At 47.7% G+C, this 15,232-nt stretch overlaps 1 protein-coding gene across 3 annotated transcripts in view; it reads right to left on the bottom strand.

Moving 5' to 3' along the window:
- Nucleotides 1–166: 166 nt before the first annotated feature.
- Nucleotides 167–15,232, bottom strand: part of PSAP (prosaposin) — a 29,160-nt gene continuing 14,094 nt past the window's right edge. The window contains exons 3-16 of one of the 3 annotated variants that reach the window (XM_068140316.1): nucleotides 14,638–14,712; nucleotides 13,817–13,942; nucleotides 13,360–13,554; nucleotides 11,813–11,956; nucleotides 11,219–11,275; nucleotides 10,095–10,103; nucleotides 8,944–9,006; nucleotides 8,382–8,495; nucleotides 7,114–7,209; nucleotides 6,728–6,914; nucleotides 6,380–6,531; nucleotides 4,291–4,371; nucleotides 3,649–3,756; nucleotides 167–2,538 (exon numbers count right to left, since the gene is read on the bottom strand). In XM_068140316.1, the coding sequence (XP_067996417.1) occupies nucleotides 2,503–2,538; nucleotides 3,649–3,756; nucleotides 4,291–4,371; nucleotides 6,380–6,531; nucleotides 6,728–6,914; nucleotides 7,114–7,209; nucleotides 8,382–8,495; nucleotides 8,944–9,006; nucleotides 10,095–10,103; nucleotides 11,219–11,275; nucleotides 11,813–11,956; nucleotides 13,360–13,554; nucleotides 13,817–13,942; nucleotides 14,638–14,712 (1,443 nt within the window). In that variant the 3' untranslated portion in view covers nucleotides 167–2,502. Of the gene's footprint in view, nucleotides 2,539–3,648; nucleotides 3,757–4,290; nucleotides 4,372–6,179; nucleotides 6,222–6,379; nucleotides 6,532–6,727; nucleotides 6,915–7,113; nucleotides 7,210–8,381; nucleotides 8,496–8,943; nucleotides 9,007–10,094; nucleotides 10,104–11,218; nucleotides 11,276–11,812; nucleotides 11,957–13,359; nucleotides 13,555–13,816; nucleotides 13,943–14,637; nucleotides 14,713–15,232 lie in introns of all 3 variants that reach the window. The other 2 variants (XM_068140314.1, XM_068140315.1) reach the window with 2 other exon arrangements.

The raw sequence follows: 15,232 nt of genomic DNA, 5'->3' as shown, positions 1-15,232 counted from the left end.
AGAGGCCTGACAGGACATGCACCTTGTGAGGTGATGGCAACACAGTAGGAACCTGGACCCTGTCATTCAGCGACAATCTGGGCCGTGCCTCCCCGCTGGCTCTGCAGCCAAGGGGAAGCTAATCAGATGCTGCAGCAATTAGCACACAAGGAAATGAAACACAAGCTTATCGGTTTACAGGAGTTTTTATTGTTCATTAAGGAAGCTTTTGTGCAAAAATCAAAACAATGTTCTTTAGAAAGCAACTGCACATGTGTGTGTGTGTGTGTCCCCAGCACAACTCCAGCGGGTCAGGTGCCACCGGCCACAGGAAAGGGAAGAGAAGAATAAAGAGAGAGACTCCCAGAGCTAGCACAGGATTTCCCCTGCTTCACCTCTCCTGACACAAATTCTTCCCTACTGCTAATCCAAGAACATTAAAACCTCGCTGACCTGCAAGCATCAATCCACCCCTACCTCCCCCAGAAGCTTCACATCAAGAGAATGCCATCCAGCCTAAAAGATCCAAACCCATCCCACACAGCGTGGTGTAACACAACCTGTACCCCTAGGGCAGCAGCACTGGAGAGAGCCCAGTTCCTATCTGACCCATCTACCCCAGCTGGGATAATGCTGCTGGAATCACTGCACAAGCCTGCCAGGACAGAAAGCTGCAGCTGGTTTACATCTTGGAGGGAAATGAGCTTTGTTTGGTTTAGTTTAAAGCCATTGCAAACAGGAAGGACACACCAGCATTGCCCAGACTGGGACCCATCACTGCCTGGGCACTCAGTACATACAGGTAAGTAAAAAGCTGCAGCCAAGTGGTTTGACGACACCACCACACTGCCTGGGACAAAAAACATCACTTTGCTTGCTGCTGAAGCCTCACCCAGGACACCACAGGTACAGTAGCAGTTGCTGGCACCTTTCTGAACAGGCCTGGAATTTTCAAAGCTCCACCCCCGCCTAGCTCCTCCTTCCCAAAGGTCTCTCCAGAGCTACTCCGGTGCCTCTGTTTTGGGGGCGGGGAGGGTGGTAACCTGATGCTGGTAGGGGATGCAAGGTCCACCTCAAGCAAGGTGATTGTCATTCTTGAGGCCCTTACACCTCAGGGGCCTGGCTTGTTTGCAGGGTAGCAGCTGGCCTTGAAGGGCTTTTGTTTGGAAGTTGTTTCAGTGGGATGCTGCAGCGGCATGCACGGCAAGCCAAATACCTGCTGCACCCCTCTTGCCATCTGCCATCTCCAGTGACTACTCAGATGAGGAATGGGAACTGGGGGAGGGGAGGGAAATCATCATCATCCTTCAAACTGCTCAGAAGGGTAACAGTCAGTGAGAGCAGGTGGCAGCAGTGAAACTGCCCACGAGCCTCGAAGCACCTCTGAAGCTTTAGTGGCCTAAACATGCTATGAGGGAAAAACAGATCAAGGAATAAACCAAAAAACACACACACACAAAACACCAACTCTTCTTTTTTTCCAGGCATTCTGCCCTCTCTTTGAGATGTGCACAGCCCCTCCTGACTTTCTCCCTTGTGTCTTCTACCCACCCAGCTTGTCCCACCTTCTTGGCACCCATGCTGGCTGCATGTAGGAAGCTGCAAGACTAAGCAGGATTGAGCAACCAGGGTAAGGGGGGCAAAACAAAACAACCCACATGGGGAAGGATTCCTTTAGTGCATCAGCATGCTTCAAAAGACTGCAATCCCCCTGCACAGGGCTTGACAGCAGAACACCCATGCTTAGGCTAAGGAAATCAAAAGGACATGAGCAGAGGTTGAAGGTTTCCTTAGCTATGGTAACACCACGAGCCATGAAAGCGTGGGCACTCGACTGCAGCTTTTTCTCTTCTGGTTTTTTTAGGTACTAGTTACTTGGGAAGTTAGCTGGGCACACAAAGCCTCCCCCCACCCCCACCCCCACCTCCTCTGCACCTGTAAAGCTTTGAAAATTCCAGCCAGAGGGACTGCCTGATTGAGCATTAGCCTTTAGAGCTCCCTTATGCTGACAGAGAACATTCACCTTCCAAGCCAGATGCTTAAAACTCAAAGCATTTCACCTTCCCCAACACAGGCACGTGGGAGTTTAGTCCCCACCCTTGGTCTCTCTCTTTATTTGTGTCTCCAATTAAAAAGAGAACTGCTTTGTCACATTTCACCACCTTTGCCATTATCTCCCAGCACCTAAAAAAAAAAAAGGGAAAACAAAACCAAACCACCAAACAAACCACCCCCACTTCAGCCTACCAACTGAAAAACTACACCACACTAGTTGGAGGAGCATAATGAGTTAAACTGTACAATCAGAAGTTATCTCTTTTGTTAAAGTCAACAATGAAGATCCGATCCTTCAACAGCAGCACTGCTACAGAAGAGTTACAATAAAAAGGAACTTGAAGGTCAAATTGTTAACGAGGCAGAGAGGAGGGACATTTGAGAGAGAGAGAGAGAGCGAGCTCTCTGCCAACCCTGGCCCGCATTGAAGAGAGCCACGCCGATCTTTCAGGACTGCGAAGTCGTCTCCTAGTTCCAGACGTGGCGTTTGCAGTGATCAACAGCCTAAAAGGGAGAGAGAGAAATTGTCTGTCTTAGTGGAGGGGTTGGGAAAAAGGCAGCTTGCTGCAAACAAGTGTGCATCTCCACGTGCCATCAACCTGAGCCAAGATCTTGGGAGAAGAAAAATAACTCTGTTTTTACTTAAAAGAAGTGATTCCAGAGAGGATTAGAATAAATCCTGTCCTCATCCCCACCCAGAAGCTTCAGCAAAGAATGCTGCTGATCCTTCGCTGTTAAGGCCTGGCAAAGACAGCATCAGCCCACAGCAACGCCAGAGGCCAGTTTTTGGAGCCTGATGGCATGTCATGACGGGGTCTGTTGGCTGCAGGAGCAGCAGGCTGTGACAGGGGGCTCGCGCAGGGGGCCCCGGCTACGACAGGGAGCTTGTGCGGGGCCTGACTTACAGGTCATGATCACAGACGGATGGGTGCCCCTGTACTCTGCTTTGGTTAGGCCGCACCTTGAGTCCTGTGTCCAGTTCTGGGCCCCTCAGTTTAAGAAGGACATTGAGACACTTGAACGTGTCCAGAGAAGGGCAACAAGGCTGGGGAGAGGCCTTGAACACAGCCCTGTGAGGAGAGGCTGAGGGAGCTGGGGTTGTTTAGCCTGGAGAAGAGGAGGCTCAGGGGTGACCTCATTGCCCTCTACAGCTACCTGAAAGGTGGTTGTAGCCAGGAAGGGGTGGGCCTCTTCTCCCAGGCAACCAGCACCAGAACAAGGGGACACAGTCTCAAGCTGCGCCAGGGGAGGTTTAGACTCGAGGTGAGGAGGAAGTTCTTCACCGAGCGAGTCGTTGTCATTGGAATGTGCTGCCCAGGGAGGTGGTTGAGTCATCGTCCCTGGAGGCGTTCAAGAGGAGATTGGACGTGGCACTTGGTGCCATGGTCTAGTCATGGGGTCTGTGTTGATAGGTTGGACTCGATGATCCTCGAGGTCCTTTCCAACCTAAGTTATACTGTGATACTGTGAAGAATCATTCTGGCTTAAGAAAGCTTAAGTGAGACCCTCTAATCAACCCCTTAAGTACCCTGTTGCATCCTGAAACTGGAATCCATCCACTTAAAAGGGTGGCAGAAAAGGAGCTTAAGGCCAGCAGAATCCTGCTTTACTTACGTTGCACTGAGCAGCAGTCTCCATGTTCTTACACCAGTAACCTGGACCCCAGACACAAGCATCATCCCCCAGGAGAGGCTCCTTGGCCGATTCACAGACTCCAAGTTTCTGTGAGAAGAGCCACAGCACAGTCAGCATTGTTCTGTTTCAACCAAGAGGTCTCAGCTCCAGCCCTACATCCAATCTTGCAAGTAAGCAAGTGTGGAAGCAACACTGAAGTAGCTTCAGGAGCTCCCACAGTACTATGCTCATGAGTAGACATGGAACAGTAATGTGACAGGAGGGAAAATTAAGGCACCTCAACTGCTTCTTCACAGAGTTTTAAGAGACAGAGCATCCAGAAAGGAACCTTTCTCAAGGAAGGTCATTTAGCTGCTTCTCATCATGTTCAGGGCACACTACACCTTGCTGCTGAACCCCAGCAGTAGCTAGGCACTGGCAGCTCTGTGCTTGCACAAGGCTGGCAGTCAGACAGCTGGCCAGTGAGCCCCAGGCCTTGCACAACCACATCTCCTCCAAGCATTCAGTGTGCTGATTTCTATTCCAGGGCAGTTTCTGCATGCAAGGCACTGAAAGGCACAGGGAGGAACAGGCAGGGCTGCCCCACAGGCCCAGCTCAATAGAGCCCAATGTGATACTCACAGTGCAAACAAAAGTGGGATCCATCACCTCTGCCAGGAGTTGCACAACCACAGGTTCATACTGTTCCACAAACTGAACACACTGTAACAGAGCACAGGTGGAGAGAGTCACCTGTTAGAGCCTCAGACAGCAGAGGAAGATACAGACTTCAGCAGGCAGGCCTGTACACCCCTCCCAACAGCCCGAGCTGATAAACCAGAGGCTTGAGCTCTACAGATGGAAAAGGACTCAGCACAGCACTAATCACACAACTACATGGAGGAGTGAGAGGTCTAGAGCACATCATTCAAGAAGCAGTTGAGGGACTGGGAAGAGAGGCTGGAGAAGAAGAGACTGAGGGGAGACCTCATTGCTCTCTACAACTACCTGAAAGAAGGCTGGAGTCAGGTGGGGGGCTGGTCTCTTCTCCCAATTAGCAAGCAACAGGACAAGAGGAAAAGGCCTTGTTGCCCCAGGGGAGGTTTAGGTTGGACACAAGAAGTTCTTCCCCAAAAGGCCAGGCTGCCCAGCACAGTAGTGGTGTCCCCAACACAGGAGGGATTTAAAAGCAGTGTAGATGTGGTGCTGAGGGACATGGTTTAGGGGTGACCTTGCAGTACTGGGTTAATGACTGGACCTGATGAGCTTAAAAGGCCTCTTCCAACCAAACTGATTCTACGATTCCACATCCATTTTTCCTAGCTCATACCTGCCTGCAGCTGGCTGTAGACAGGTGATGAGGAGCCAGGGATCAAAAGAAAAAGAACCAAGACTTTGGGAAAAGAACCAAGGAGGACAAGCTTTGATTTGCAAAGCTTAGTCTCTAGCCGTGGAGATCACTGCTGTCTTGGGAGGAAAGCAACCCTGAACGAGCTGGAGACAAACATCCTGAGCAGGACAGCAGCAGCACAGGGGCGGCTGTTCAGCACTCCTAGCCCAAGCAGTTCCTGTTCCACTCAGAGCAGACAGCAGCAGGAAGGCTTCCCACCGGTAACAGTCGGCCCTCTAGTGGAGGCTATCTCCACAGCACAGAACCGTGCTGCTGTTTTCAAAGAGATTAACAGCACCAATTAATAAGCTAACCACAGCTATTAAACAGCCTCCAGCAGTTACCAGCAGCAGCTGTTCCATAGCTGTTTTAAGCCTCTATCTTCTATGCCTGGTAAACTTAGGAGATGCCACTTGCTGACACTCAGCAGCCACCTAATAAGATTTCCAGGTAAATCTTGATAGCAGGGGCCTAACAGGTGTCTCTTTCTGCTGTCTCACTGGAACTATGCCAGCCTACTGCCAATTACTTTGTTAATCCTCAGAACAGGATCAGTGTTGAGGGGAAAAAAGGAACCTTCAGCTGTTACCACCCACTGTTCTCAAGAGGATTGTGAGGCAAACCTTTACTGACTGCAAATTAGCACAACCACCCAGCCAGTCAATCCAAGCTCTTAGAAGTCTCCATCTATTCCACCCACCGAGCCCCAAGGATGGGGAGTGTGAAAACCTGATCTCCCTGCACCCCAAACTCCCCCCAGCCTCCAGCAGAGGAAGACTGACTGCTCTTATCAAAAAAATCACCAAGAGGTGCTGCTCTCATTTTGCCCATATTCTGCAAGTTCTTCTGTTCCCCTCTGTTCCCCTCTAGCTGCCCTGCCCTGACTGGGAGCCAAGCTGTCAAGCAGCAAGGCCTGGGTGGTCACTTGACTGCGTCAGATCAAGCCTGCTCCCTCTCTTTTGCTCTACTGCACATGAGAAGCTGCTACGCTTTGGTGCTAACAAGTAAAGGGGAAAAAAAAACACCCAGGAGGCATCAGGTTGCTGAACACAAGCCAGCCCCAGCTGCACCTGTGGACAGTTTGTCTCCAGCCACAGACCAAGGAAGGTGGCCAAACACATGAGACCTCTGTTATGAGTACCTGGACATTTATAGCAGAAGTAGAGACACTTGAGAGGCGGACCTAAAATTAGCATGTAGACAGCATGTCAGGTGAAACACACTCAAAAAACCAAGGCAAGCATAATTGTCACTGTAAACCCAACAACTCCACAGTGACACTTCCCAAACACCAACAGGACCCCAGTCCTTTTTTAGCCTGCTTCCTGCACAGTGCTTTACCTGATCACTGACAGACTGTGGCAGGAAATGACAGACTTTTTCCAGTAAAGCTTCAATTTCAGCTGTTGTGGCATTCTTCTCTAGCTCTTTGTCTGCATAAGCCACCACCATCTTGCAGATATCACAGAAGCCATCTGCAGGTTTCACTGCAACTGTGAAGGAAAAGAAAACAACCCAGAAACAAAACAAACACACACAAAAAGAAGAGAGTCAGTCAGTGCCTAGGTATCTCCCCCAAAGAGAAGAAAGGAGGCAGCATCAGCAAAGCTCTAAAGCAGGTGTCTTCAAAGGAGGTAATTACAGGTGAGCCAGCTCATTTTGCACCACCACTGACTCATCATGACCAACCTGGCTGCTGTGGAGGCTTATTGGCTGCACAGCACTTCAGCATAACACACACTGCTTCGGGATTTGTTGCCTCCAAGAGCATGTCGATCAAAGCCTGGCCATAGACATCAATGAAGTCCTTGCACTGGTCCTTGACACTTCTTGGGAACAGGTAGCAGACCACCTCCATTTCATGTACAATCTCCTCCTGAAGCACAAGGAAGGATGCATGGCAAATGAGGAACAGAAATCTGACTCAATGCATAACTACATTGTCTTCTCACTCCATTCCACCCAGGACAGAAAACCTGCTCCCAGGTTAACAGGCAATAAAATTAAGCTTCCTTCCCCCTTCAACAGAGCCCCACTTTAGCCAAAGCCTAAGAGGTACTATTTCCACCACTTACCTCTGTCTTGTTGCTCTCCAGGAGGCCAGTCACTTCTTTCACCATGGTCTCACATATTTCACACAAGGAAAGGGCTTTCTCTTGAGCTGAGGCTTTCTGGGAACACAGAAGAAACACACAAAACAATACATCAGTACTTGGCTGAATCTGAGGGACAATCTGTAAGAGATCAGTCTGACCACACTCCCAGGCAGGTGCAGCACGCCAATTCATTTATCTAGCTGGGCAGTTTGAGCTGAATTCAAAAGGTCATGCAGATCCCAAACCCAGCCACAACGGTCTCAGTACAAAGCCCTTCTGAGTGAAAAGCAATTTTGCATGACAACTCTAGACTACAGTCCCCAGGCTGCAGGAGGACAGAGCTGAATTTAGCCAGGAATAAGCAGTTTCACAGTGACTGGAGTGAAAGAAAAAATCATACATTTTTAAATACTTTAATAAAGGACAAAACCCAGAATTCAGAGTACCCTCCTGTTCACAGAACCACCCTACAAACTGAGAGCCTTGAGGGAAATTGTTTGGAACCTCAAAGGAGGCTTCAAAATAAAGCCTTCAGCCCATGTCTCCTGAAGGCCACCAGAAGCTAAGGGGCTCCTCCAAACTCACAAGCTTCAGCATTCTGACTCTGATCACACATCTGCACATGCAGAGGGATGTCCCAGTTAGTATCATAGTATCAGTCAGGGTTGGAAGGGACCACAAGGATCAGCTAGTTCCAACCCCCCTGCCATGGGCAGGGACACCCCACACTAGATCAGGCTGGACAGAGCCTCATCCAGCCTGGGCTTAAACACCTCCAGGGACAGGCCTCGACCACCTCCCTGGACAACCCATTCCAGGGCTTCACCACTCTCATGGGGAAGAACCTCCTCCTCACCTCCAGCCTGAATCTCCCCACCTCCAGCTTCATTCCATTCCTCCAAGTTTCTAAAAGAGGTTGAAGCCTAACTCCAAATTTAGAGCAGAAGTCAGATTCAGTAATTTGCCCTGTAACATTTGAGGCTACATTCTACTGCTGGACCAAGAGTTCCCACTTCAGGACTGAAGTATGACCTTTGGTCACCATAGGCTCTGCTGCTCTAACAAATCACTTAAGCTCTCCTACTTCACAGATCAGCATCAGAAGAAAGAAGTGGCCAAGAATTTTATTTGCAGGGAGCCTTAGGTTATTCCCTGTGTAAAAGCTCCTATTTTCATGTTTCACCTTGTTCACAACACTACAGGATTAAGGAAGGCAAAGCTGTTGAGTACCAAAAAGTCCATCTTACCTCCACAGTTTCCATTTTCACTTCATGAATCACTTGAGCTGGCACCAGAGTCTGAAGGGGAACAGACTTCACTGAAGGACAGAACCCAACCATGGCACAAATGTCCTTTGGTTGCTGGAAAAAGATGCATAAGCAATTGTTAAAGCCTAGAAGCCTCTCCCCCTTTCTGTGAGCCAGCACAGAGAAGAAAGTTTTAAAAGGCTCCAACACAACCAGAAGTTTCATGGCTACTTCTACTTCATATATTGCCAAAGCATTTGATGAGGTTACAGGCAGGACAGCTACCAGATGAAATTTAGCAGTCCCTTTAAAAGAGGAAGAGGTTAGGCCATATCCATTTAAAAAACCCCTATTTCCCATGAGCTATGCAAGCCCTTCAAAAGGAGTTGACTTAAGAGCCTCCAGCACCAAATCAGGCCACCAGCATCACATTAGACCTGCGTCCACAAAGCTGCTCCCCAAAAGCTTTAAGTAATCACAGAAGGAGCTAATTATCCTGGCTCAGAGTTCACCCCAAAGCTGAAAGAAACACCCAGAAGAAAGGCCTCCTCCTCTCATCCACCTTCTTCAAAGCATCCAGTAACACTGCATTTTGCAAACAGATGCCCACATTACTAAATGCAGCCTATAAGAAACAAAAGTGAACCACGTTAAAAGTCTAAGCCAACATCAGCAGGAACTGTGGGTCAAGAGTTCTTCTCACACTTAAGAGGGAAAAGGGCAAACAGAAACAAAGCCTTTAATGAGGCTTCCTAAGTCTTTCTTGAAGGTTTTAGAAACATACATAACCCAAATGGAAACAGAGCTGCTGGCCTTGAGGGAAACTGCTCTAAGGAGGCCACATTAAACCCACACCACGTGGGAAAGGCTGTATGTCCAGAGGAACACACAAAACTGGAGTTTTCCCACCTAAAACCAACTTAAGCTAAAAAAAAGGAAAGAAAGAAACCTTTGGTCAATAGGTGATTAGAAATCCATACCACTCCCTGTCACCAGGGCATCAAGCTTCTTACAGCAGAGGCTTATGCAACAGTTAATACATCATGCCACAACCTCATGCACAGGCAAAAGCAGTATTTCAGAGACACAGTGCTGCTTCAGACTACTCCAGGTAGTACCTCTAAGTCAAGCTTGCCCTTTGGTTTGTGCATTGTAAGAAGCATTTCCAGGTGTTAATGTTACAGCAACACCCACATACACACCATGTTCTCTTGCAGAGAGATGACAGACACAAGGTCTCCTAGGACTGCTTAAATCAATAGTACAACTAGCTCTAGGAAGCAGGAGTCTAAAGGCCTCCTGCATCTTCTTTTCACTTCATGTACTCCAAAATATCTATGTTGTTGTCCTAGATTTAAAGGTTAACCAAGAAAAGACCCAGGGACAGCTTTACTCAAACCCTTTTGAGCTCAAACCAGAAGCTGACAGGAGCCACTGGCATAGTTTTTCCTCATCTGTCCTACTTGTAGAGAAGTGAGCATGTTTTCTGCATAATCAAGCTGAAATCTCAGAGGCACCAACTGCTATCTTGACTGATCCACTGGATCTATATTCTCTCTGTGCTTTAATCACATGATATCCCTTGTATCTGTCAACACTGAGTACAACCACACCATGTACACAGCTAATAGAGCAAGAAGTGAACTACAAGCCCTTTAAGAGCAAGAAGTGAACTACAAGCAGGCTATCACCACAGGCAAGTTGCTCACCTACCTGATCCTTCTGTTGACAAGGGAGATTGGAGACAAAGGAAGAAAGGAGAAAAGGTAACAGTTAAGAGATAAAAAAGTCAAGCACTTGGAACTGCATATACTTTTTCCACAAAGATGACAGAATGTGACACAGTCTCCACCCCAAAGATCCTTAGTACTGCTACAGCAACTCACATGTAATTGCACAGTGCTAATCAGCACCATCCACATGAAGTTATTAGAGCATCCTGGGCAAGTCCAGCTCCAGAGAGTCTGAACAACACTCAGCCTGATGAAAGGTGTGGTCATATTCCAGGTTCAGGCACTAACAACATGCTGCCTTGTAATGCTTCAGATGAGAAGCTAACTGTTGTGGGAACAAAGGTTTGCTTTCCCTTCTCAAATGCTGCAGCTTCTAAGCAGCCTTTAGCAACTAGAAACTAATCAAGGCCACTGTGTTGCCACATGCAGGGTCAAGACCACATACTCTCTTAATTAATCTCTAATTTAAGTTACTTGTGGCACTGTGTTCTCCAAGGAAAGGCTTACCCATTTTTTCAGGCAGCTTTGAGATTTCTGGATAAAAGGAAGTGCTGTACAAGTAGCCAGAGGTAAAAATCTATTGTGTGTTGCAGCAGAAAACCAGAGCTGGTGCAGCACCTCTCATTTCCCATGGCTCTTATCAAGAGCCCAGAGAGCAGCAGTCTTAAGATAGCAATTCCAGAAGGAGGACTTTTAGTCTTGCTTCAAACAGCCACATTATCTCTAACACATGAACCAGTTTTGCAATGCTGTAACAAAATCCAGCTCTAATATTCTTAACACATCATGTGGTGGGGAGGGGGAAGTGATACCAGCATAGGACTGACATAAAGGAACATTCATAATACATCTTCGGTGTCTCAAAGGATTAGAGCACCTTCTGCACTGTTGAAATGGCCAGGAGAGAGAAGGAAAGTGCTAAAGAAAGCATCCCAGTAGCAAAGTTACTCCCTTATTAAATGCCAAGCTCCATGTATTAACAGTTAAAGAGCAAGAGTCTCTCACTAGACTTTCACTGTAGTCAGTATTTCCTGCTTCCAAATAAGACAGCTACACAAAGCAGACAAAGGAACAGAGGGCAAACAACATGGCTCCTGAACTTACCATGTGCATCATCATTTGGATAGCCAGGTCAGAATATTCAGAGATATAGCTCTTGCACTGCAAGAAAGGGGGGGAACAAAGAGAGTCTTGTAAGTATCAAACCACTTAAGCTGGAGAGTTAATCAAGAATCTTGTAAATACATCTTAAGGTATTCCTTCACCTCCTCTACTTAACTATTCTGTTGTCTTCCAGAACTTCTCCCATATATATATGAATGATGGCATTTCAGGTTACACAATCATTGCACACACAGCTACTTCTCTGCTGAGTACTTTCCTCTTCCCCTCCAGGCACAAGCAACCCTTCTCACTCATATGACCACATCACCCTCCCAGATCATTTCTGCAAACAAGATCTTCAGCAATCTTGAGCCTTTTCCCTCCTCTCAGGCCCACACACCCCACCCAACTTGCTTCACCAGCAAGCTGACTTCAGTGTTGCTGCAGTCAGCCTGTGTAACACATCCTACGTGTGCCACACTCTCCTTTGTGTTATTAAGCAGATTACACCAGGAGGAGCAAGGCTCGGAACAAACTGCTTTATGCCTGGATATAGGAACAGAATTGTTAAGAAAAGGGAAAAGAAAGCTCTACCATATCAGACATCCCAGGTCCCAGACGGTCACACTCCTCCTTGGCATGGGCAACCAAAGACTTGACAAAAGTGGAGTTTGACCTCACAGCTTCCTGAACATCAGTCACCAGCTGGATGCAGTCTTGGCACACATCCCCAGTTCCCTGGGGAAAGAGTGAAAGGAAACTTCTGTTGGGATATCTTCACGTAACATGTTTTGGAAGCTTCTCTTACTGTCAAGGTTTTGAAGCTACTTTAAAATACCTACAAACTCTAATAAACATCTATAGATAGATCACAGTATCACCAAGGTTGGAAGAGACCTCAAAGATCATCAAGTCCAACCTGCCACCACAGACCTCATGACTAGACCATGGCACCAAGTGCCACATCCAATCCCCTCTTGAACACCTCCAGGGATGGGGACTCCACCACCTCCCTGGGCAGCACATTCCAATGGCTAACAACTCTCTCAGTGATGAACTTTCTCCTCACCTCCAGCCTAAACTTCCCCTGGTGCAACTTGAGACTGTGTCCTCTTGTTCTGGTGCTGGTTGCCTGGGAGATGAGACCAACCCCCTCCTGGCTACAACCACCCTTCAGGTGATTGTGAACAGCAAAAAGGTCTCCCCTGAGCCTCCTCTTCTCCAGGCTAAACAACCCCAGCTCCCTCACAGGGCTGTGCTCAAGGCCTCTCCCCAGCCTCGTTGCCCTTCTCTAGACATGTTCAAGTGTCTCAATGTTGTTCTTAAACTGATACTCCAAAGCATGGGCTAACAACAAGCTGGCAAGCTGCTGCTGGTATGTGCATCAGCCACTAGATGGAGATTAGATATCTCTGGTTTCAGAGCCAAGCAGGTAATTGTCAAGATACCCAATCAATAAAGTCTTTTGGTTTTGTTACGGGCCACAGCAGGAAGGTTCCTAAATCTGGGGTAGATCTTATCTACTCAAGCCACAGAAGCTTCTTCTCCACCTACCCAACTGTTTAACACCCATATCTAGGCTTCATATCAAGACCCAGCTGCTACTGCAGTTCATTGTCACATCTTCTCCCCTTTGTCAACTACCTGTTCTTTGCTAGTCCAATCTGCCACCTCTGGAATCAAGAGATGAAAGCCTCCCCTGAAGGGCACAACTAGAAAACTACATGGAATGTCAGAATTCATCCTCTTTTGAATGCTGGTGCCAAACTTGCTCTCACAAGAAATTGTTTCCAGTAAGACCTGCTTGACTATTACAGTCCTAGATGGGAACAACCCAGCACAAGACTCTTCTTCACAGACTGCAGTTGTCAACTCAAGATCATATATGCAGTCCATAGGGGCTGCAGCTTTCATCTTACTTAGCTTTAAACCCACAGGTCAAGGGAAAAAGGTCTGCATGCAGCAGCACAAAATTCAATAGGAGACAGTCACCCAGGTAAAGCATATCAGATTAATCTGTGGCCAGTACAACAATCCCTCAGCAGGAATCATCAGCAAATTCTCACAGAAAGGAGCACTGAAGCTCTGGAGCAAGAAAACATGCCTTTGTCTTGCATACTGAAAGAGCTCTGCACCCTTACTTTGGACTTCTGCTTGGGCTTGTCCTGAGGGTAAAGGAGAAGAGGCACATTAGCCATGAATGGGGATGCCAGTTCAGAGAAGTCCAGCTCTGGGATCTTGTTGGACTGGAGGTGTTTCTGAAGTTTCATTGCTGCAAGCTGCTTCTGAAGGGACTGGCACAATGCAAGGGCACTGCACACAACTTCAGGTTTATCCTAGGGGAGAGAAGACACATGCATAAAGCTGGGGGCTTACAACACTTTCATATGAAACAGAGGCAGTCAGCTGCAACATGATGAGAAGGGACAATCTTTCACAACAGGGAAGCACAGCATTAATTGCAACACCAGTGGGATTAAATTGCATGCCACCACACGGGATTAAAGGACCATATGGATCACTGTGTGGAAGAGAAACTCAGGCACCAACAGGAGCATGACTTTTAATTCCAACAGTTGCAAACTGCTATCTACTTACTAGCTCTTCTTTGATCATATCCATGATAACTGGTAGGTAGGAATCCACAATCTCTTTGCACTCAGAGACCAGGCTTTCATCACGAAGAAACTCGCACGTCTTCTCCAGGTAGGAGCGGATCTCATCCTGGAAAAGGTGAGGTGAGCTATAGGATATCAAAATGCATCTCTCCAGTGCTCTTCTCATTCCCCAAATGCACAACAAAGCCAGAAAATAAACCAACCAAACAAAAAAAAGTCAAGCCTCTTGGACTCAGGGAGGGCCAGGCAGTCGGCAAGCCAATCTAGAATGAGGCTGTAGGTTACAGGTCTATTTGCCCCAGTTCTGGGCCTGCAATGAGCCATGCCAACGTGAAAGCATCAAATCCTGCTTGCAAGGCCTGCACAACACAGTCTTACCAGCACTGAACATTTAAGAGGAGGAAGTGGATTATGGACTAGTGGGACAGCAATTTGTTCATACAAAGCACTCCCGTGCTCACAAAAGAAGAAAGGAAGTGTCCTTGATCCAAATAAAGTCCACTTGATGGCATCATCCATTTCCAGTGACTGTAGTACCCCACCACCTGAGACTGATGGCCCCCACCAGTGCAAGAAGGAGTCAACCAGAAATGCTAGAAAGGCTCCAGAATTGGCTCATCTCTGAACTAGGAGAGGCTGTCTTAAAGCCTTGTCCCATGTCCTCTGGCCCCTTTCAACACTTGCTGCTGATGTTGGGAAAACGTCAGGCAGCCTACCCTTCCACTCCCTCACCTTGTGACCTGGCTAAGACAACAAAGTCAAGCAGTGCCTCAGGGTAAGGAGAAGGGGAGCTCTGCTTACCTCGGTGCCATTATCCTTCAAAACCTTGTCAGCCACTGTCACCAGTTCCTTACACAAGTCACAGGGGATGCTGTTCTGGAGAGAGAAGGCAAGAGCTACTTTGAGACAGAGCCAAGTACCTGTAAACACAGTGTGCAGGTAACAAAGAACAAGCAGCACATTTGGAACTGAAATTAAGGAAGAATTCCTGGCTAAAGCTGGGGTGGGAAGAGGTATTTTTAAATAAAGAGTGAGGCTATTCCAAGCATATCCAGCTCCACTTTCTTCAGTAAATCAACATGGTATGAAGAACCAGGCATGCTACCACTTGCTCACATCACCTTGTCCCACCAGCCTTGAAGTATGAAGGTGTTTAAGACCAGGCTGGATGAGGCTCTGGCCAGGCTGATCTAGTGTGGGGTGTCCCTGCCCATGGCAGGGGGCTTGGAACTAGATGATCCTTGTGGTCCCTTCCAACCCTGACTGATACTATGATACTATACAGCCTTGAGAAGCCTTCTCCTGAACTACTTCTACCTTAGTCTTCAGAGTTCACACATGCTACAAGTATAAGTTTCCAGGCAGTTTCACTCAGTTTTAGTCATGCTCTGCTGTT

This window comes from Melanerpes formicivorus, unplaced genomic scaffold, assembly GCF_026170545.1.
Source record: "Melanerpes formicivorus ecotype bairdi unplaced genomic scaffold, bMelFor1.0.p_v2 SCAF_6, whole genome shotgun sequence".
In the NCBI taxonomy this organism is placed as follows: Eukaryota; Metazoa; Chordata; class Aves; order Piciformes; family Picidae; genus Melanerpes; species Melanerpes formicivorus.
Note: the sequence above shows the minus strand (reverse complement) of the source record. Positions and strands in the feature narration are given on the sequence as shown.